The sequence below is a fragment of the Diplotaxodon limnothrissa genome, linkage group LG6 (assembly GCF_057381915.1).
Source record: "Diplotaxodon limnothrissa isolate DT_005_m linkage group LG6, D_limnothrissa_male_GT1.1, whole genome shotgun sequence".
Taxonomy (NCBI): domain Eukaryota; kingdom Metazoa; phylum Chordata; class Actinopteri; order Cichliformes; family Cichlidae; genus Diplotaxodon; species Diplotaxodon limnothrissa.
In genome coordinates, this window is record NC_140601.1 from 19,486,694 (window position 1) to 19,508,207 (window position 21,514).

General features: G+C 42.9%; 1 protein-coding gene across 2 annotated transcripts in view; it reads left to right on the top strand.

Moving 5' to 3' along the window:
• Window positions 1–938: 938 nt before the first annotated feature.
• Window positions 939–21,514, top strand: part of bnc2 (basonuclin zinc finger protein 2) — an 87,858-nt gene continuing 67,282 nt past the window's right edge. Inside the window, exon 1 of one of the 2 annotated variants that reach the window (XM_085355831.1) lies at window positions 939–1,058. In XM_085355831.1, coding sequence (XP_085211957.1) covers window positions 954–1,058 — 105 coding nt within the window. In that variant the 5' untranslated portion in view covers window positions 939–953. Of the gene's footprint in view, window positions 1,059–4,729; window positions 4,766–21,514 lie in introns of those variants that run through there. The other variant, XM_085355830.1, reaches the window with a different exon arrangement.

Consider the following 21,514-nt stretch of genomic DNA (forward strand, 5'->3'; position numbering starts at 1 on the left):
GTGGCACTTCCCAGGTTGCTTAACTTTTACTTTCCTACTTTTCTTTTTTTTTCTTCTTCAAATATTACGTGAGTGTGTCCATGTGTGTGCATGCAGGTAAACATGCGTTCCACTGTGTATGTTTGCATCCAAGTGTGTGTTTCTGTTCACTCCGTGTCCAAGTACAAAATGACTGACAGATGGATTACAGCAAAAAGTAAAAAAAGAAAAGAAAAAAAAAGTCAGGCCAAAGGCAACAACATGCACCCCCTCGCCTTAATTCCCATAATCCCCTCCTTTTTTTTTGTTTTACTCCATTCTTGCTCACCTTCTCATCAACCTCCCTCCTCACCTCCATCCTTTTCCTCGTCCCTCTTCACCTCCAGTGCTCCGCTCATCTTCCCCTGTCCAAGACGAGGCCCCCGAGGAAATTCACCACAAGCCCTCTTCTCTCTCCCTTCACGAGAATTAACTCCACATTCACTGCTCTGCCACCGGAGCTGCCAAGAAACCTCACACACATACACACGCACACATACATCTACTTCCTCATCTTGCCTCTTGCTGTTATCCTCCTCAGCAAGCAGGAACCAAGCTAGATTTTTTTAAAAGGCAACATAACCCCAAAAGAACCCACCTTCACTGACTTCTTTTTCTTCTCTCCTCCTTCACACTCCCACATCGCTGCTGCCCTCCCTCTCTGTCTCTCCCTCTCTCTGTCTAAGTCCAAGGAGGCAGAGTTGGATGTGAGAGGCAGTGAGTGTGACACGGTCCCACCAGAGCCCAGCAGAGACCCAGAGTCGCCCAGGCCACCTCCAGCTAAGGCTAACGGACCCACGGACACAGCTGGCATTTGCACGAGCATCATCTCAAGTAGCCACAGTAGTAGTAGCAGCAGCACCACCAGCAGCAGAAGTGGTCTGGGTGGCGTAAGCATCGTTAGCAGCAGCGCTGAGGGAGCAGGCGCGAGCTCCATGCAGTTCAGCACCAGACCGCCTAGTGCTGAGCAGCCGGGCTTCATGGGGACATGGCAGCAACAGAGCACTGACAGCAACCTCCTCTACAGAATGTCCCAGCAGGTACGTCGCTCAGCCTCACCCCTCCATCTTCTCCATCTCTGCCTCCTCCTGTCTTCCTTCTTTCTTTTCCATCTTTAAGGCCAAATGTTCATTTTCCTTCTCCTGATTTGTGTTTACTCTCACAGTATTTACTGGTTCCTGATCCAAGAAAGTGTTGGTGTACGTCTGCATGTGTAGGTGTATGTGTAAGTTCATGTTGGGGTGGGTGGGTGGAGGTGGTGGGGGGAACCAGTGGTTTCGTGGTGTCTTGTTTGTGATATTTTAAGTTAAGAGTCAATTTTGCAGCAGATTTTTTGTAACTTTCCCTTTTCTTTTTGGAACATTGATTTCATGCTTTTTGTGTTGCTCTTTTACACAAACCTGCTGTAAAGTATTTCAATTCATGCATTTTCCCTCTCTCTCTGTCATCTGTCACTTTTTCAAAATTTATTCAATGCATTTGTCATTTTCTTTTATTTTTTTAAAAAGGGCAAAAAATAGCACATTTTATGTATTTGCAAAAACATGTTAATATAAAATTTGCACAGCTTGCGAGATGATTCCTTGCCTCTTGTTACACACATGCCTTCTGTCTCAGTAATTGGTGTGAGAGCGGAGAGGAGTTTTAAAAAGCAAGCTATAGGCGTGTTTTGGTAACCCCAGCGCCGATAAAGACTCGGGAAGGGGCACCCCTCTGGGACCGGCTAATTGACTTCGTGTGGCCGAAGCAGGAAGCCCCTCGCGCGGCTACGGAACAGCAAAGGAGCCGTGAATGAATCCTGGCTGGCCAGGAAAAGTAGTGATGATAACAGAGAGCCCGCAGCGGCTGAGGACAGTCGAAGATTTCCTCCCGACATTCCTCTGCTGCTGTCGCTGGTGTTCCTCTTCGTTCTGTAGCCTTTTTTTTTATTTTTTAGGTTTTTAATGTCGTCTCTAAAGTTAGAAACATGACAGGGATGAAGTGGTTTCGTTGGATAAATATCAGGTACGGAGAGGGGGGATAGGAATGTCCAGCTCCGAGCAAGTGTATGTGCGCGCGTGTGTGTGCGCGCGCGCGCGTGTGCTTGTGTGCGTCCGTTCGCGCACACGTCCGCGTGAGGGGAAGACAGTAAAGATAGAGGATGGTTGTTAGGTTGCAGTTAATCATAGCGGGACCTGCAGACTCTCCGTACCATGCACACGCTGTTACGCACTCGGGCCATAGCGGCTCTTGCGCAACAGCTTCGCCGCGGCTCCGTGCTGTAAGTGATGAGAAACATATTCTGTCACCTTGACGGCACTTGGAGTCCGTTTTGTTTTTGTTTTGTTTAACCCCCAGAGGTCGAATCGTGAAGATGAAAACGATGTTTTGGGATTTTTTTTTTTTTTTAAAAAAGAACAAGAATCCCGGTGTAACTTTTAGTAAAGACACATTTTGTTAAAGCAGCTTTCCACGAAATAGTTTTAGGAGAAAAACAACCTCCACCTTTTTTTTGTTTTAGTCAGGTTGATCTTTAAAGCCCTCAAATTTATTAGATACGTAAATCAATAGTGTTTCCCTTTACATCCTCACACCTTTCGTGCTTATCACGTTTTATCTTCCCCACCCCCTCAAAATCTTCCTAAAGTAACGATCATGCAAACTATTGATACACGAATTAGTGGATGGGTTGCAGGGGTCAGCGAACCGCTTCTCTTCTCCTCTCCCGGTACGAGCAGGTGGATGGGCCCTTGCGCTCAGCATCTGCTGGGACCCCACGTTTGCGTCCCCAATCCTTTTTACAAATGCGCACCGTTGTTTCAATATAATCAGCTGTGGGACTCGCTGTTATTTATCCTTCCTCGCACTACTTAGAAGACATCTTCTCATGTTTAGTAGGCATGACATAAATTCTCCGAAGGAAGCCTGTTCCTTGACAGACTCGCCTTATTGGAATCTAACCGATAATGACTTTGTGTTTGCCGAGCCTGGCGCACCCTGGGGTGTTGGAGAGAAATGCGTTATGGGCTTGTGTTAAAAAAAAAAAAAAAACCCATCTCCCGTAAAGATCAACCAGGTGACAGATAGATGCAGGATTTTATAAAAGTTTAGTTACATCACATCTCCATCTGATCGATAGAGACATAAAAAAAAGATTTGTGCGCAGTGCGTTTTGGAGAAGCGGCTGTGATGAGATGCAGGGACATCTCCAAAATAACAAAAACAAAACATAACAACAACAACAACAAAACCCATTTGGCAATACCTTTTGGAATTCCTTGTAAATCAAACACACACAAAGAAGCACTGTCGAAACGTAGGAAATGTCTCTTGTGATAGGAAGGCAGTGATTTTCCTATTTTAAAGCCATCCTGTTAATTACGTAAATAACCTGCGGTTTGCAGCAGGTGTTTGATTAGCTCGTGGACAAGCATCCGTGACTGAAGAGTGCAAAGAAAGTGAAGCACAGACATTTATTTTTTTCTGTTGCATCCAAATTCCGAATCACTAGTTTCATTTTTTTCATCATAAAAAAGCAGCACGTGTCTTATATGGCGTGGAGAAAATTGCTTAAACCTAAAGAAAATATTTAAAAACCACTTTGAATTTAATAAATAATGCCTGTATTGCTGCCGAATTTTAATCGTTTTTCATAGATTTTTATTGGCAATTAATGAATGTATTTATTTCATATTCACTTGGATGTTTTTCAAGACACGAGGCATTTTCTTTTAAAAATATTTGGCCACAGGCGATGCTGTTTGGATTGAAGAAACAAATGAAAAATACAGGTGAATTAAATATTTTTCCTTATGTTTTATTAAATGTGGAGTGTGAGATTGCATATTGATACAATGGTATTTTTTTCCTTTTTCTTTTCTCTTCTTCTTCTTTATTTATTTATTTATTTATTTTTAAATCGTTGCGTGATTTTTCTAAAGCAAACGAAATTAACAGCGTTGGATATTGAGGCATTTGTGCAGTCGAACAAATTTACACCTTTCATAAAAGGCCTTAGTAGGTTTTTAATCTTTGAGCAAACTCTTTTTTTTCTAAGCCACACAGCAGGAGATTTACATCCTCTATAATCCACGCAAGTGTCAACAGGAAAGGGCATAAACAGCATGCAATTTAAATGAAATCAATGAAATAGATTCAATAAATACGACCTATTTTCTCAGCTTCCTCGTGTTAAAAAAAATCAGTGCACATTTTACAAAACACTGCGAGAAGGGAACTCTCCTAATTGCTTTTATGGCGGAAAAAATACAAACATTAGTCGCGAGTGTAATTAATTCCAGGCATTACGGAGTGATAATATTTGGAGCCTTAATTGACCCGCTGCTGTACATGCGTGGCTATGAATATCGACCCTCTGCAAGTTAAAAACTCCAGAGTTAAGTGATACTACGAGTCTAATTGGCTCATCAGGGATGTTTCCTCCACAATACAGCAGCCGGAGGCCGCGTTTCTCTCTCTCCTTTCCCCCCCTTTTTTATTGTCTTCTCCGCTTCAAGTCGGAGGAACGTGGGAACAAGTCAAGGATTAGAGAAGCTTGTAAAAATGTGCCTTCATCTCCACCTGAGGATCTGATGGAGCCACCCAGGCTCGGTGCAGACCTCAAAAGGGGTGGGGGGAAAAAATCAGTGTATATCTCCAGTTTAAAACCATCTCTAAAATAGCCTCTTCCTTTTCTTTTTGCAAGGGTGCTGTAACGCGGCTTCCTTTGAAGTGCGACAGGTCGACTATGGGCCGAGATCTGGAAGAGGTACAGTGGCATTACAGCTTGCCTGACTTCTGTCTGCTCTCAGTGCTGCCTGCTTCATCTCACACCGAGACTCTTTTTATCCACCTATGGACACAGCAGGGGTGGATAACACAGACATATCATTTAAAACTAGATAACACAAAAACGCCAAAAAATTAATTCAAATACCAATAATAATCAGCGTTAAAACAATAGAAATAATAACAGAAATTTTATATCTTATATAGCTTTTTGTGGCAATTTTTTTCTTAGGATTTAAAATAATATTTTAAACAAACACTCACTCAGATTTGCAGCATTTTATTCTTTCACTGTAGCATTTACAATTTTAGGATATGGAAATTACTTTAATTTAATGTCAGTAAATTAAATTTATAACTAATATATATATATATATTTATATGTCTTTTTTAATTCTTACAAATCTGCTGGCTTCTTGTCTCCAAACATCCTCTCAAAGATTTGAAAGCCTGACTTTATTTCCTCTAATATTACAATTTTTCTTTCCATTTCTCTTCCTTTTCCTCTTTTTGTCATGTTTATTTATTTATTTATTTCGCTTGGATCAACATCACAGTCCTGTTGGTTGATTTTCCCTTGTTCCATATATTTCGTTAAAGCGTTGTGCAGCCAGCCCAGCGCTGTCTGTTTATGCCAAACGGTTGGAAGTGAATTCTGTTAGCGCTCAGAGCATGATGATGGACATATTTGTGGAAAAACATGCTCTGCTTTGTTTTGTCTGACTGAAGAAATTAGGTAGATATTATCCTCTTCAGCGCAGTTCAGAGTAGACGCTAATCTGCCTATTAACACAATGATAGATTTATAGCAGTGTGTGTGCGTGTGTGTGTGTAGGGAGGCTGGAGGCAACCGTTGTTTTACACGGTGGGGTAAAGTCGTGTTGTATGTTGCATATGTGGTGCATATGCATTGCTTCTTACTGTTGTGTTGGACTTGGAGGCAGTGATTTGATGCATATGTGTAGAATTACCCACAATCGGTGAACGTGTGCGCATGTGTGTGGTTACACTCGCTGTTATTATTTCCATGTCTGTCTTTGATGGGTCGTTGCACACGGAGCATATGGATGTCTATACATACATGTATCTGGTGTCAAGTGTGTGTCTGTGTGTGTGTGTGTGTGTGTGCGTGACGTTTATGTGTGCGCTAAAGAGTTGGTGTCTGTGGGTTTGCCATTTATTTTTCTGAGTGGGTGGCTAAGCACTCATATGCCAGTTGTGTGAGTGTAAGCGTGTTACTAAGGATGTGAGAGTGTGTGTGTATCCTCCCTGTGTGTGTGTGTGTGTGTGTGTGTGTGTGTGCGTCTCTGTGTATTGGATCGGGCTCCATGTGTGTGCGGGTGCGAGGTGAAGTGTCTCTTGGCTGGCCCTGGCTGGAGAGCTGGAGGAGAGCAGAGGTGAAAGAGGAGATTTGCAGAAAAGACACGCACCACTTCCCCCATTACTACTTTTTCTTTTTCTTTTTCTTCTTCTACTTTTACGTCTTTGTCTCTCACAGCTTCTTCTTCTGCCCTCGCTTTTTCAGCCCTCTTCCTCTTCCCCTACCTTCACACTTTCTGCTCTGTGTCTTCTTCGCCACTGTCTTTCTCACTTGAAACTCTTCACCAGCAGCAGATCGAATGCTCAAAGACGAAATCAGATGGTTTTTATGCAGCTACTGTCTTTGCACAAAAGGCTCCTGAGACTAAATCTGTGTAACTGGAGAACATTTTGAGCGTGTTCACTTTATATACCGTGCAGGATTACGACTCATCATAAGACACAAGGACAGAAGAAGCACAGTGTTTTCTTGGTTATGCCTTTTTAATCAGTGTTTTGGTCTGGTAACCTGACTGGAAAAGCTTCAAAGCTTCAACAGAATAGATGACCCTGATAAAGCGCTTATCCCTCGATCTAAACTTGTCCTCTTATACTGCCTAATTCACGTATTACTGCTGCGCACCAGTTAAGAACATCCAGATAACATAGGCAGAGCTGAGAATGGACGCTGTGATTTTTGAGCGAGCTGGCATCCAACGCAGTCTTTGTGTGTATGATGATGCGTTTTGTAAAGGCGGCGTTATTTCTGCAGGAGAGCAATACGAGAGTAAGACCGAGCAGGAAGGTGGGCACGGCTACTAGTATATTTGCTGTATGCGTGCTCTAGTAAGAGCCCATCTGGTTTGATGAGGTGGGAGGATGCACAAGGTCCCATTCATGCTGCGGTCCCCACTATATTTACCCAAGTGCCAACCAGGGAGATATGACGTCCACAACATTTTTACTTTAAACTAGTTCCAACTGGCGTTTCAAAATCTTTTTCTCTCAGAAAGTGCATCGCCCAGTATGTCTGAAGGTACATGTACACATATGATAACTACACTCTAAAAAAAGATCTGCTGGCTTAACGTAAAAAAATTAAGGTAACAATTTGCATGGATCTTTTTAAGTTACTTCAGCTTAGCCACTATAGCGTAAATGCCACAAGAGTTCTCTAGTTAGGCAAACTCTATTCCTTATGTACAAACAACATGATTTGCTTTGTCCTCTACAAGCTTAATTAAGTTGAACCAACTTAATTTTAATTGTTTAAAAATTACTCCATTTAGTTATTAAAACTTATTTTTTTTTACTTTTATTCTACTCAGAAATATCCATGCAAATTGTTACCTTAATTTTTTTGAGTACTAATAACTTACAATAACTTATAACTTACAATTATACAATAAATTACACATTGAAATTCCAGTTTTATGATCAAACTGTTTATTAGAACACCAGTCCACCATTCCAGACTCATTGACATTTCAATAGCAGACAAAATTGTTGCCTCCATAAAATAAATGACATAAAACACCCCTGTAAATCTGTCTCAAAAAGACTGAACATTTTGACAGTCATGCTCTGATTCAAGTTTGTTTGTGTTAAAGTGATAGTTTAGGTTTTTTTAAGTATGAAGTACATTGTGAGTGTATTACACACAGTAGACAGCAGTCAGCACATTCCTGCCACCGACACGCACGATAGGCTCAGTTTGTTTGTGTGACTTTGGTAAATCTGAACTAACCCGAACTAACACCAAAGTCACCAAATAACACAATTACACTTACTGATCAAGGCAGCAGGAGACCAGCAACTCCTGTGTGCTGTCAGGTAAAATTGCTGTTTTTGTCCATGGACGCTGGTGGGCCAGAGCGATTGAAACAACAAGCAGTAGAACTTCTCTTTCCTCACAGAAAAGGCTGTCTGATAGCAAAATAAAGCAGTAAACATATTCTTGATATAATGTACATTTAAACTGACATCAGTTTTATTAGGATGGAGGCTCATCTTGCGTGCCGGTGGCCCCGTCTGCTTCTCCGTAGGTGGAGCTTACTGACTGCCATCTACTGTGTGTAATACACTCACTATACATATGTACCTCATACAGCCTCACTTCAAAAGACCCGAGATCCTTTAAAAGATCCTTTTAAAGTGCATTATTTTGAACTAGGTGTACTTAATGCTCAACGCTCAACTTTACACCTACTGCCTACTGTACAGTATGTAACACAACACATTGCAAACAACAGTGGAACATTTCCCGTTTAATTTGAGGATAGCCTCACTCTTCACATTTTTTAGTACAACAGTTTACTTTTTAGTGACATTACCTTAGGACTGGCTTTCAGATCATCCACCTCGAGGAATATCTTTTGAAACACTTCAAAAGTGTTTTTCAGTTCTTTTGGGTAGCTGAGGTTGAGTGCATATATCAGCCCCATTAGCAAGGCACAGGCTCTGGGTACATCCAGGTCTGCTAGTACTTCTGTTCCTTCAAGTATGATCCTTGCGCTGGCTGGATCAGACGTTGTGGCACCTCTGGTTACAATCTTTATCACTTCATTGGTAATATCCCCGCCACCATCCTGGTAGGTCAGAATCAATATAAATGTTTTAAGTAATCATACTTATACATGAGAGTAACACAAAATAAAACTATGTATATTATTTTTAGTGTTGAGTTTCTCCTAAAAGTTGCTTTATGTTTCCAAATCAAAGATATTTTTTCTTAAGTGATACAACTGCGCTTATGTATCTGCAGTTAACACCCAAAAGAGCAAAATTATATTTTATGTGCTAATGCACACTCAATGTAATGTCATTAAAACAACTAGTTTATGAATGTTACTTAAGATCTTTCCTGTGGCGTTTCTACAACATGGCGTTTGCTTCCTCGCCCGCGTTTTTTGACTGAACTTTGACACATGCTGTTCTTCAGCTAGGGCTCAATTAACAAACTTCAATCTCACATAAAAATAACTCTAGGACTTAAACATCAAAATGCATCGATGTTAAACCGAATGTATACTCAGTAACCTACATTTGTTTAGTCATGAATGTAAAACGGCCCAGCCTTTTGCTGGTCAAACCTTCATCAACGCTGCAACGATTTCAAAGTAGAAAGAAGAAAAACGTGTATTACCCTGTCTTTGCAGAGTTAAAACTACTGCTACAGAAGCTCAGTGTCAATTAACACCATTTGGCTGCCACCGTAAAACAAAACTTAACAAAGACTAATGTTACGGTCGAATTACTTCACAAGTTAGCCAGAAGTGTAACGTTACTAGCTTATCACCACCACTCGCCGAGGAAGAGTTTAGTGTTGTGTAAAAAGGATTTCTTGCAGTGCGTGTTGATAGAGTTAAAGTTAGAGTTATTAGCTGCTGTGAATAAAACAAGGCAAAAAATTGTACTCACCACAAAGCTTTAACGTTTGATAACGTTCTGTACAAAATGGCGCTTCTCCGCTTTCTCTCTTTGCCTCCGTTTCTTTCGATCAGTGGTCTGAGAGCACAACATGTCCGGGCAAGTCAGCCTTGTACTCAGCTTTTAAAGGACGCTTACGAGATTTTTAAGTTGTATTAACTGAATACACTTTCATGTTAAGTTAACACAGAAATGTCTGTTCAAAATCGATATATTACTGAGCTAAGACTGTTTTCTTTATTTTCATTTCGACCAACTCATTAAATTAAGTTATCAACTGATTACAATGTGTACATGCAACAAACTTAATTTTTTATGCAGAAAAAGCTATTGATTTTAAGCTTTACTTACTAACCCCATGAATCATTTTTTAGAGTGTATGCCAGCTTTTTAAATTTCTGTTTTACATACTGCTTGTCTAGTGGGTAACATCAATAGCCACGCTTTTAATTCCACCATTTTCCACTCTATTTCTTGGACAGTTGACTGACTCTTCACGCGTGCACATATATTCTCCTTTCTTTCACTCACCATCTTAAAATCCGTATGATAGATTTTAATTTTCAATTCATTTATATGCTGTCCTTTCAAAAATAAAATACGGCACCCTGATCTCGTGTATCTCAGGTCAGGCAGGAACCTCTATAGCTGTGCAATAATGCCCTGCAGGCCCAGCGTTATGGGTAAGCACTGACCCTGACTCTGTGTGCAAGACCTGGGGCAAACAACGATCAATAAGCATCATGTGAGCATCACTCACAGGCTCCATGTCAGCTGTTTCCTGTTTGTCCTGAGGAGACAGGTGCCTCACCACCATGGTGAATGGGGGGGTCTGTATCATATGGAAGCATAGGGTGCATTTTATGGGTGAGGAGCGATAGAAATGCACAGCCATATGCTCTGGCTTTATCAGTGGGATGAGTGGTAAAATCTACTGGAGCTGAGTCTTTCCCAGGGACCTCTCTTACTCTTGTGTGGGCATGTAAAATCAAAGAAATACAGTATTCCATTTCCTTCTGTTGTTCTTTATTTATTGCGAGTCGCTTTTTTTTGACAAAGTCAATCAACAAAATACCAGTAATCTGAGTAGAAGATGTCAACACCGCGTAGCACTGAGGAAATTCATGAAGTATTTCAGGCCAGAAAGATTTACGTAGGTTTTATTCATTTGGAATAAATCAGCGTGGTTATTCAAAATGTGAGCTATACTCAGCAGCACATGTGTGTGGGGTGTGTGTGTGTGATTAGTTTCTTACGGCACTGGGAAAATGGTTTACAGTGTTATGTATTTTTAAATACAACTGTTGTCATGTAGATTGCATTGAAACGCTTTATGCTGTTTTTTTTTTTTTATCTGCTGATGTCCGCGTAAGCAGTGGAACACCCGTCTTTTTACTGTGTTTTTCCTTCTTTCATTTTCCACGTGTCTTTCAAAACACGGCTGTGAGTCATTTGTCTTTGGGCAGTTTCCTGCAGTACGGTGAAGTCGCCGGTGTAAAGAGGAAATGTGTGTGTTTGAAGGGCTAGTCGCTCAGGATGTCACCACCCCACCACTGGCTAATGAGGGGGACATGAATACAGGGCCAGGGCAGCAGCACACACACACACACTGACACGGCAGGAATGCAGCAGCTGTCACCGGGATCCAGGCAGCTATAAAAGGCTTGAAGTGTAGTTCTTGTAAGTGTGTGTTTGTGCGAGTGGTATTACCAGGGGTTGCTGTGGCGTCGAGAGCCGGGAAAGGGACGGCGCTGCCACAGGTGACCCGAGCCACCAGCGGGGTGGACCATCAGAAATCCATTTATTTTGCCTGTGGTATTTTAAGACGTGGCCATATGGTAGAGACATTGTTCTGTATCCAGAGGAAGGTGACATTAGGTGTGACCTGTGCTAAGTGACAGGAACTTGGGCATACTTTCACCATGGCTTCTCCCTTTTCCTGTTATTCCTCAACTCCTGTTATTTTGTTTTCCTTGGAGTTGCGCCAACGCAGCGGGCAAATCGAAAGCCTACTATTTTTACATCCGTCTTTAAGGACCCCTGTCTATTCGCTCTGCCTGCCAATTTGCCCCATCAGCAGTGGCAAAGAAGAAGAGCTCTCAAGGCACCGAGCCTTTCATTTTTCTGTTGGCGATGTAGCTAATGCTGTCACTGTTATTTGAAAAAGCACTCAGAGTGAATTGCTATTATTATTGTTAAAACCATCATCATCAGGCTTATTTATGGTTATGGATAATGATGGTAATTTTGTTCAGGTCTCGCACTTGACTCTGTCTCTTTCTTCTGCTAATCTGACATATACTGTGTGTATGGGTGTGTGTGTGTGCGTGCAGGCCTACTGTACAGTGCTGTGTGTTGGCAAATTACCAAAGTTGTTGTTCAAAGAAAATGGTTTTTCCAAAAGGTAACACAGATTTCATGTCCACAATTCACATGTGAGGTGAAGAGAGCTGCACTCAGGCAAGAATAAATATGTTTCATCTTTTAATGAATACATGGAACCGTGTCTGTGAACGGTGGAGGTGGAGGAGGCTCCCCCCCCCCCCCCCTTTCACTATTTTCTGTTTCATTTCATTTCTTTCTTCCTTTTTTTCCTCCTCTCTTGTGCTCCAATGTTTTATTCTCCATCTATCTCCCCGCTCCGTTCTGTTCTGTCTCCAACTTACCATGGAGGTTTGATTGCTCGAAGCCCAGGGAGGATTTTTTAGGGAGGTTCTGGAGAAGGGAGGCTAGTGGTACAGGCTGTGGTAGGCTTGTAGCCAATGTACATAGTGCGCACGTATTACACATGCACGCACATACACACAGATATAAAGTACAGTGATTTTCTTTGTGCAGATTGTGTAAATTGCTTCTTAACAATGCTGTCATTTTAACCCACTGAATAAAAAGCCTCTAAACTCGAGTCTAAACCCGTTAGCTACTTTTTTCCCTCTCGCCTTCTTTTTCCTTGTGAGCAAAGTGTTAAAGCAACATGTGTAAGCGTTTGTTTGTGCTCTCTGCTGACTTTGTAAAGATGTTTGCGCTGTTGGATTAATAACGTTTAATGGCCACTGTTAAATGCAGCTGCATTGGCATCCCACAGCTTGTGTTTTTTTCTGGCAAGCTGAGACTCTGGGTGGCTTTTTGTTTTTGTGAGTACGTGTTGTGTGTGTGTATGCGCCCGTGCAGTGAAATACTGCTGTGTGCGTGCGTGCGTGTATGTATGTGTGTGTGTGTGTGTGTGTGTGTGTGTGTGGGCTAGATAGAAGAAGCATTGTGTGTTGTCACTGAGCATACCTGTTCATTTAAGTGTGACATCCCCCCCTTCCCCCAACAACCCCACACCCCCGCCACACACACTCACAACAGAAAATGACTGAACGTGATCACATATTGAGCAGCAGTGTCTGTAATGTCAGTTAAGTCACAAATGATCTAATTTGCCTACCGTGATTGACATCAATTGGTCAACCCAGTGGTGGCGAGCCACCATGAATGACCTCTGGCGTCACACTTTCTGGATATTTGTTGTGCGACTAAAGCAAACAGCTGGATGGAGTGAGAATTCTTGTAAGGAAAACGCAGTTTTTGTGTGTGTTAAAAGTGGAAGATGTATCTCCGTTGTTTACTTGTGCACTGGCAGGCACACAAGCGGCCCCACAAACACACACACACACACACACACACACACACACACACACACACACACACACACATATATATATATATATATATATACGCTTGCTTTCTTGGTGCTGATGTTTTCTCTGTAAATGGCCTGAGCTGCCTCTTCCTTTGTCGGGAAACACTCTTAGCGATAAGTGCTTTGTTAGAGCTTTGTCTGCTGCATGATGTGTGTGACTCTGACTAGCATTTAATATTTTATGGCATTTAATCTATTTGATATGTTTCCGCCAAATCCAAAGGAAAAAAAAATCTGCAGCTTTTGTTTCTTTTATTCAGGCCATTACCTCACAGCTTGTTGATCAGTTTAGATTTGTAAAGGGTGGCCGAAAAGGATTTATCACCTAGATTTACCGCTGTTTTTCATCATAAATTCACCATCTTGTCCGTTGCTAAAATCCCATTAGGGCAAAGGTGATCCTTTCTGCCTGATCAATGAGCGTAAATAATACAAAATGTCATTAGAAATTACACTATTTAAAGAGCAGTGGAGTTTACAGGATGCGGCGGCGAAGATAGTGCTTTATGACAAAGGAAAAGAAAAGGAGCCGACAGCTTGTGCATCAGTCAGAAGGTGAGGAGGAGGCTCTCTTTGAGATCAATTGGTAATAGGCTGAAGTCACAGAGGCGATTAGAGGCGTCGACTTGCCTGTGTTGTAAATGCTGTCAGATCTGTTAAAGGAAGCCTAATACCTCTCAGGTTGAAAGCTGTAATAACATCAACTGTAACTGAATCCGCAGGGAAGTGCAAGGGAGACTGCGTGTGTGCGAGTGAGTGGAAAAGGACTGGTGAGGAAGGCGAAAGTGTTTCATTCTGTGTAGATTACATAGGTTTCTCTGTATGTGTTTGTGCGCGCATCTGTGCGTGTGGTGTGTGTGTGTGGGTGAGTGGTATAAAGCGGTGGCAGCATGCATAAAGGCGAGAGCCGCGGGGTTGCTCCTGGCATTCTTTTGGCCACCAGATGCCTGTCACTGCTTTAAGGAAAAAAAAGAGCAAGGGGATGAGAAGGAGAGAAGGACAAAGATGAGGAGAGGAGGGAGGGCGAGGAAGGGAGGAGGGGGGTGTTGGGGGGCAGCCACCGCTGTTCAAATCATGTCACGTAGCGCTAATTCATCCAGCCTCATTAGAGAGAGGGAAGGGACCGGAGAGGGCCTCTCTCAGGACAGGGGCCCGGGCTCAAACACACAGCCACACACAGATGTATGCATACACTTAGTTTTCCTCTCTGGCACATACTTACACACAGATACAATTTCGCTGTTCCTCTCTCTCACACACACACACAGACACACACACACACTCGCAGGCATACATACACAGATGACACTGGCACATGGCGCAGTGCGGGGGCAGTTTAGGGAATAGAAAATTGCCTTCTCAGGAAGGCCCTGGCCAATTAAGGACCTGACCGTATTGAATGTCAAGTGTTAATTTAGTCTTACCCCCCCAACCCTCCCTCAAACCATCCCCCCACCCTCACCCCTCAATTTCCCAGCAGTCCTTGTTGTGGGGGGGTGGAGGGTGGGACTAGGTGTTGTGTGTGTGTGTGTGTCCCAGAGATGAGCAAATACATGTCAAGCCAAAGTTGATTGCCTGCTCCGTATTATGTGTCGCAGGCAAGTGGCAAATGTGCTCCCGCCTTTTAGCCTCCCGCGTACCCCCTGAGGGACTCTGCGATGGAAGGAGGAGGAGAGGAGGAGGATTAACTGTACCGCAGTGATAAGAATGGGGGGGGTTTACACTAGGGAACGAGGGGGCGGGGGGGGTGAAGGGGACAGAGAGAGAAGTAGAAAGAGGGCAGAGGGTTGGTTTGATCTCATAGGACTGGGTGGTGACTTTGATAGTTTTTTAATTGCCTTCAATGCGCAGAGGTGATGTCTCTGGAAAACATTCTTGGAATAAATAGTTTTAAAAAGAGAGCGGGCGAATTTCCGAAAGTTTAGCCAGCTGATTATTTAAGAAAACGGAACGCATTTTAACTTTATGAAAAACTTTAAATGATGCCAACGTGTTGGCTTTGCTCTAGACTCGCTGCCTTTGGCGTGATCCAGGGGTAGACAAGGTTGTCTCTGAGTTGGACTGATGGTAAATGCCCACCTCCATACCTCCATGATCTAATAGACATCCACTTAGTCTTAATGGCCAGATTCCCTTTCTTCTCTAGTGATGACTGTTGCACTCTTTAAAGGTGTAATTGCCAGCTTGTCTTTCCTATCACTCCCCCTTCACCAAAAGCCTCTTTTTGCCTCTCATGTTCACTACCGTCCTCCCAAGACAGAGGGGAGCATTTCTAAGAAAATAAATATTAATGCTCTGCTTGCATTCACAACAAAGCCAATTCTCCTGTTTTAGCCAGCCCTCTGGCTACATTTGTTAGTGAAAGGCTCTTTGTTTTACATTCGTCTCGGTGCATTTACATGTGCGCCGGAGTTTGTGTGTGTCCGGTGATAGCAGTGATCTTGTGAAATTGAATAGAGAGGGCGAGTATTGATCATTTACCCCTGTGTGTTATTAGTGCCTGCTGCTACTGACATAGAGAATGTGAACCACCGGCACAAATGCAAACTGACAAACATACACACACACCTATACATACACACTTTGCTATGTTTACTGAAGAAATACAGTATGTTGTTTGCATGTTGTGACAAATGTAATGCATTCCATCATAGGGGAAAAAGTATACTTTCCCACTACATAATATTTTATGGAAATATCAACATTATTGCCCAGACCCGGTGGTGGAAACCTGTAAAATTACAGCTCTAGTAGTGTTATGACGGACTGGGTTATGTGTCAATGACTTATATGCGTCAAGGGTCTTTTCAAATGGGGCCAATTTTTATGCTCTCTGCTCACGCGCAGCCACACGCAAATTTATTATTACAATCTGTTTTTTCAATCTCCCGTAAGTGATAACAAGTTCTGAGTTCACAGAGGTTATGGTGAAATGTAATTCGGGCTCTGATCACTGATATTCAAACAGCCACCGTACAAGCCTCCAGGGCCAGGGGAGGGGTAGGGTGTTAAAGCCAAGTGTAAGTGCTCTGTCTTTGGGTAGACATGGACATCGGCAGGGCTTCTGGAGCTCCAGTGAGACGGGGGTTGAGAAGTCTGTCAAGCCCTAATTGATCACCCTGACCTGGGGAACTAAGTACCAGATGAAGGGGGTGCAGAGGAATGCAATAGATAAGGCTAAAGGGAAAAGAAAGAAGCGGGGGGAAAAGAAGAAATTGTGCGACCGGTGACTTAATCTCTCTGGACTGGTCATTTCCCCCTCCGGATGATAGATACAGTAGGCCTAGCGTGTGACACAGATGGATAATGCAGGCGTCTGGGGTGATAGAGTTATAAATTAACACATTACTGGACCTTAATGTGGACTATTGTGGACGACCTCACACCACCATCATCAACCCTCCAGGCGCACAGACACACACAAACACGCCTCCAGTTTCACTGATGCGTCTAGCTGAGCTCAGGGTGCGGATTGTTCTCCTCAAGTGGCATTGATTTGTTAAAGTGCTGAATTAGCAGGATCAGTCCAGTTGCTGGTCTTTCTTCTATTTTCTTTCCTTTTTTTGATTTGACAATTTTACCCTTTTCCCCCCCTCTTTTACACCATCCTTGTTACTTCTCTCGCCTTACTCAAACGCTGATTTTCCCTCCTTTTCTGCTCTGTTTCCACATTCTTGACTCCTCTCCCCGTGTGAAAGACATTCACACACTCTTTTACTGCACAGACACAAGTGCTCCAAACTTTGCTCCCTCGGTTGTCCTGACTTTTTCCTCGAGTCCTCTCTCCAGCTGGAAGGTCTCACCTAAAGAGAACAGTTGGTTTTTCTCTCCTTCTCGTGGCCCACACTATGCTCGCTAGCCAAAACTGTTGTGTCCCTGAGTTTGAGACTTAAAGGGGAAGTGGTATGTGTGTGGTTGGGGATTGGTATTTAATAGCCAGACATACAGAAGAGTTAATATCCAGAGCAGCAGTAGCCTGCACATTGTAAGGCCACACACAGTGACAAGGTTCTGAGCAGCTCGCTGTATTTAAAACTCACCCCGCTCCTGTGGAGCGAGGCAATGGCTTATACATCCACAGGGTAACCGCAGCGAATTCCACCGGTGTGAATGTCATTCGACAACAAATGAGTGCTTCTGGAAACCGAGCGGTGTACAGTAAGGGTCACTGGTCTCTCTGTCTGCTGAATGTGGAGTGCTGTGTTATACTTGGGCTTACGAGTGGGACAGGCTGTCTGCTTTCTGAGGCCGAGTCCCTAGCCAAGAGGTGCAGATTTGTTAGTGTCTGCTCCATTATCACCCATCACTCTCATGGTTTGTTGTATTGAGTGCAAGTGCATGAGAGAGAAAGTGAGTGAGCGGAGTAACCGGAGACTGTCCCCCCACTTTCTAGTTTTCTGTAATTCAGCCCAACAGTTAACATCTGGTGACCAGTGACTGACCTTCTTGTGATTTCACACACAAACACACACGCACACTAAGAGTCGGACTGTATCCAAGTGATGAGTGAGTGACCACCCATCTACCCCTCCTCCCCTGCCAAGTATCCATCTATGCCAGATCCCCCGCCACAAGTCCGTTCCCTCACTGCGCATGACTGGCCGATGAAAGGTTGATGGGCGACTGGTCTGCTCATAGTATCAATAAAATACTCAATAATGTGCCAGAAAAACACCTAAGAGTAGAAAGCACCTAAGCACACATACAGTACACACTGGTGCAAACACACGTGCACCTCACTGTGGCACAAAAAGCAAGCACAAACCTCACTAGCTAGTTTGCATGTTGACATGTTAATCTAATCCTTTAATCCTTATAAAAAGTTTGAGTAATTTAGCCAATTGTTGGTTTTGGAAGTTTAAATGGCTACACTGACAACTTGTTGGCTCCTCCTTTCATATGTTGTGTTTTGGCAGTCTTATATGACATCAAACTGAACGTCTCTGGGTTTTAAACAGTTTTTTGTTTTTCTGATTTTACAGACCAAACTGTTAATTGGTGAACTGAAGCAACAAATGCCAGATTTATCGATATACCATAACACAAATAAGAATGATACTAATACAGTGGTCTGCAAAAAAACAAAAACAACATGGAATGAGAAGTATGTCTGGTTGATAGGAAAGGCCAGCCGTTGATTATGTGAATACAGTGTGTTTGTGTGTCTTCTCTGCTGGGTGACAGGGGAGTGAGCAACACAGTTAGAGGCAGAGCAGAAGTGATACATGCCTCGCTGCACTGGGTCACGACCTTTGTCGCCCTTGGCTCGTCTCTGTGCCACATGTTTTTGTGTGCAATAGCATGTCAAGGAGTCACTTGTCCCTTCAAAGGAAATGGGAAGTACCTCGGTTCATGCAATCCAGGGGAACAAGGATTATGCAAAGAGGTGAGTCACAGGGAGGGCGTAATGGCAGCGTGATGTTGTGACTAAAGCTCTCCGTTCAAGTCAAACGGGGGGGGGGGGATTTCAGGGAAAGACACAGGGGTAAGACCTGACGTGTGACGGGAGGGTGACTGCACAAAAAGAAAAGAAAAAAGCAGACAGAGTGACAGAGAGCGACAAAGTGAAAATGCCAGTGTAGCATCTCAGTAAGAAAAAAACACTTAAAGTGAAGGATAGTGAGCGGGGATGCAAGAAGGCAGCCAGGGGACTGAAGAAGAGAGATGGGGGTGGGGGGGAGTGAGGCTGATGCATTGTGACAGTCACTTAGAAGGATTTCACTTCCCCTAAACTGTGGCTTGAAGGAAGAAACACCATAAGTTGGGACAATTATGGTCTGAAGGAGATATGACAGGACACATGTGGAGCCGACAAGGGAGGGAGGAAGGAAGGAAGGAAGTTAACCAGAGAGCGCACGCGTGCACGTATCTATCCTCAGGAGAATGCAATCATATCATTTGCTTGTATGCTCGTGGATTGTTCTGTATATGTGCACTACATATACTACCCAAGTATCGTGTGTGTTTCTTTGTGTGTGTTTGCCTATGTGGGGCCACAGAAGGGTTCTCGCTTGGTGCACACCATGTCTGGGAGAGCCAGCATCTCGCTCCTCATGGTACAGTGTGTTACCACATTGCCTCCCTCATTCCTTCACCTCATGTCTGTAACTTAACCTAGTGACGAAGGGCAGGAGGGGGAGAGGGAAAAAAAAGAAAGAAGAAAAGCACAAGAAGCTGGAGCGCAATGTTGCCAAGAAAATAGGCCCCTTATTTTGTCTTTTCTTTGGTTTATTTGATTTTGGCCTTTTTGCATGTTAATAGTTTTTTTTGTGTGTGTGTCGTAGCTCTGATAAGTGTCCCTAATGTTCTTTTTGCTGCAGTACATTTTGTTACCCCTGCGCAGAAAGCTCTGCCAAGAATGTCACTGTAATTTGAGTGTAAGTGGATTCCAAGAAATACACTTTTCCTGTTTCATTGAGTCGTTTTGCTTTCAGCGCTATTATGTCCTTCGTGCGAGTGAGGCACTGGCGAAATTGTCTCTCGGTTTTTCTCTGGCTTGTGTCTTTCTGCGTGGCACCTACCGCTACAGTTCACCGACAGTTCTGTTAATTCTCTTTCCATTTGTGTGACTCTGTGTGTGTGTAGACAAATAATGGCAACAACAACAAAAAAAGTTTCCATTTAGAAAAATGCACCACACATGACTACAAGCTAATTTAAAAACTCCCAAACACATCTCCTGTATCTTGTGTACAATCTGTAGTTTTAATGCATATGTGACATTTTTACAGGTAGGAGGAAATGAAATCTTTGCTATTCACACTTTGTTAGCAGGTACAAGAATATCAAATACATTATCAAATAATAACCATTTACAGCTCTGATCAACGCTTAAAGACAAGGATTAAAAAAATGGATTGAGATATTTGGATAAGCCTTCAATCCACTGCTGCTAATGAGTCACACGTTTCCTCTGGAGAGCTGCATAAACGAAGCTTCCAGCCTTCTGTCCTTGCCACCTTCCCTGTTTGTGCTACTCTCCGCTCATCAGTATGGCAGTTGTGTTTGCTGAGCTGGCTTCTGATAGACTTTTGTTTGGTTGGGTCATTTGAGATTTGGTATTAGCTCTCTCTCTCTCTCTCTCTCTGTCTCTCTCTGTCTCTCTCTCCTGTGGGTTTTATTCAGATGCACCTCCAGACTGTGCTGAGGCTGTGCTATGTTAGGGATTGATGGAGGAGGGAAGGAGGGGGAGACTGGGACAGAGGCTGACGGGTATTAGACCCCTGAACACAGCTGGGACCTCTACTATGAAAGAGATGGTAATGACCGTCTGTTAGCATTAGAGAAGATGGGATGAAAGAATGGCCAGAAAACCCATAGAGAGAAGACTTAGCCACTGTGTCAAACCTGAGCCTGAAAGTACCTTTGCCACCTCTGGCTGTCCCGAGGACGAACGGCAGTGGCTAATTTTCAACTGATTTCACTTGCAAACAACAGCACAGAAGTAAGAGGAATTCATACAGGGAATTAATTATCATTAATAAAAAAAAATCCTGTTTGTATTTATGGAGATCAGCATCTCAGAGCCCAAAATAGTTTTCTAGTAAGGCCGTATTTGGACAGAAAATATGTCAAAAAGTTTTATAAATTTCTAGGAGACCACTGGATTGGCATTGCTTTATCTCAGACTCTTTTAACTTTTATTCCAGTGTAACTTCAGCCAGTGTGCTGTTCAATATATGCAAGCTTTTCTATGTCAATGCTGATGGTATTTTTGTCTTATGACTTTTAAAGTTTTCCCCTTTTAAGTCCACCCATCTTACGAGCTTCAGCAGAAAGAAAAAAAAATGGTACCTAGATAAAACTCATCCTCCTGTGTGTATTTTTCAATAAGTGGGTCATGATTTCTGGGAAGACACACTGCTTCTGACTTTTTCAGATGTCTTTTTTTCTTTTTGGTGCTCTGGTCACCTCAAAACGAGGGTCATTTATTTCCTTTATAATCGAGAGAAAGGCAGCCATCTCTGCAGCTGATGTTCTCCAGAGCTGGTCAATTCAAACCAAAAAGCGCTCCAGGGCAGAAGAAAAATACCCAAACTTGGTTTTTGTGTAAACTGTCCCTTTAACACAACCGCACGAACACAGCTCACCTTTTTACATGTTGTGCTATTTTTGGTGTGAACGTTCTCAAAAAAACCCCCAAAAAATTAAATGAATAAAAAACTTTCTAAAGTAAACAGAGTAGGGCAGGAGATCCCAAGAGTTTCACAAATTGTTATGTTTACGGTATGTTTAATCACAGTGTTTCGACCTACCCTAGCTTAGCTGAACCCATGCTTTGGCAGTTATTAGCCTATAGGTATGAAAAAAAGGCTG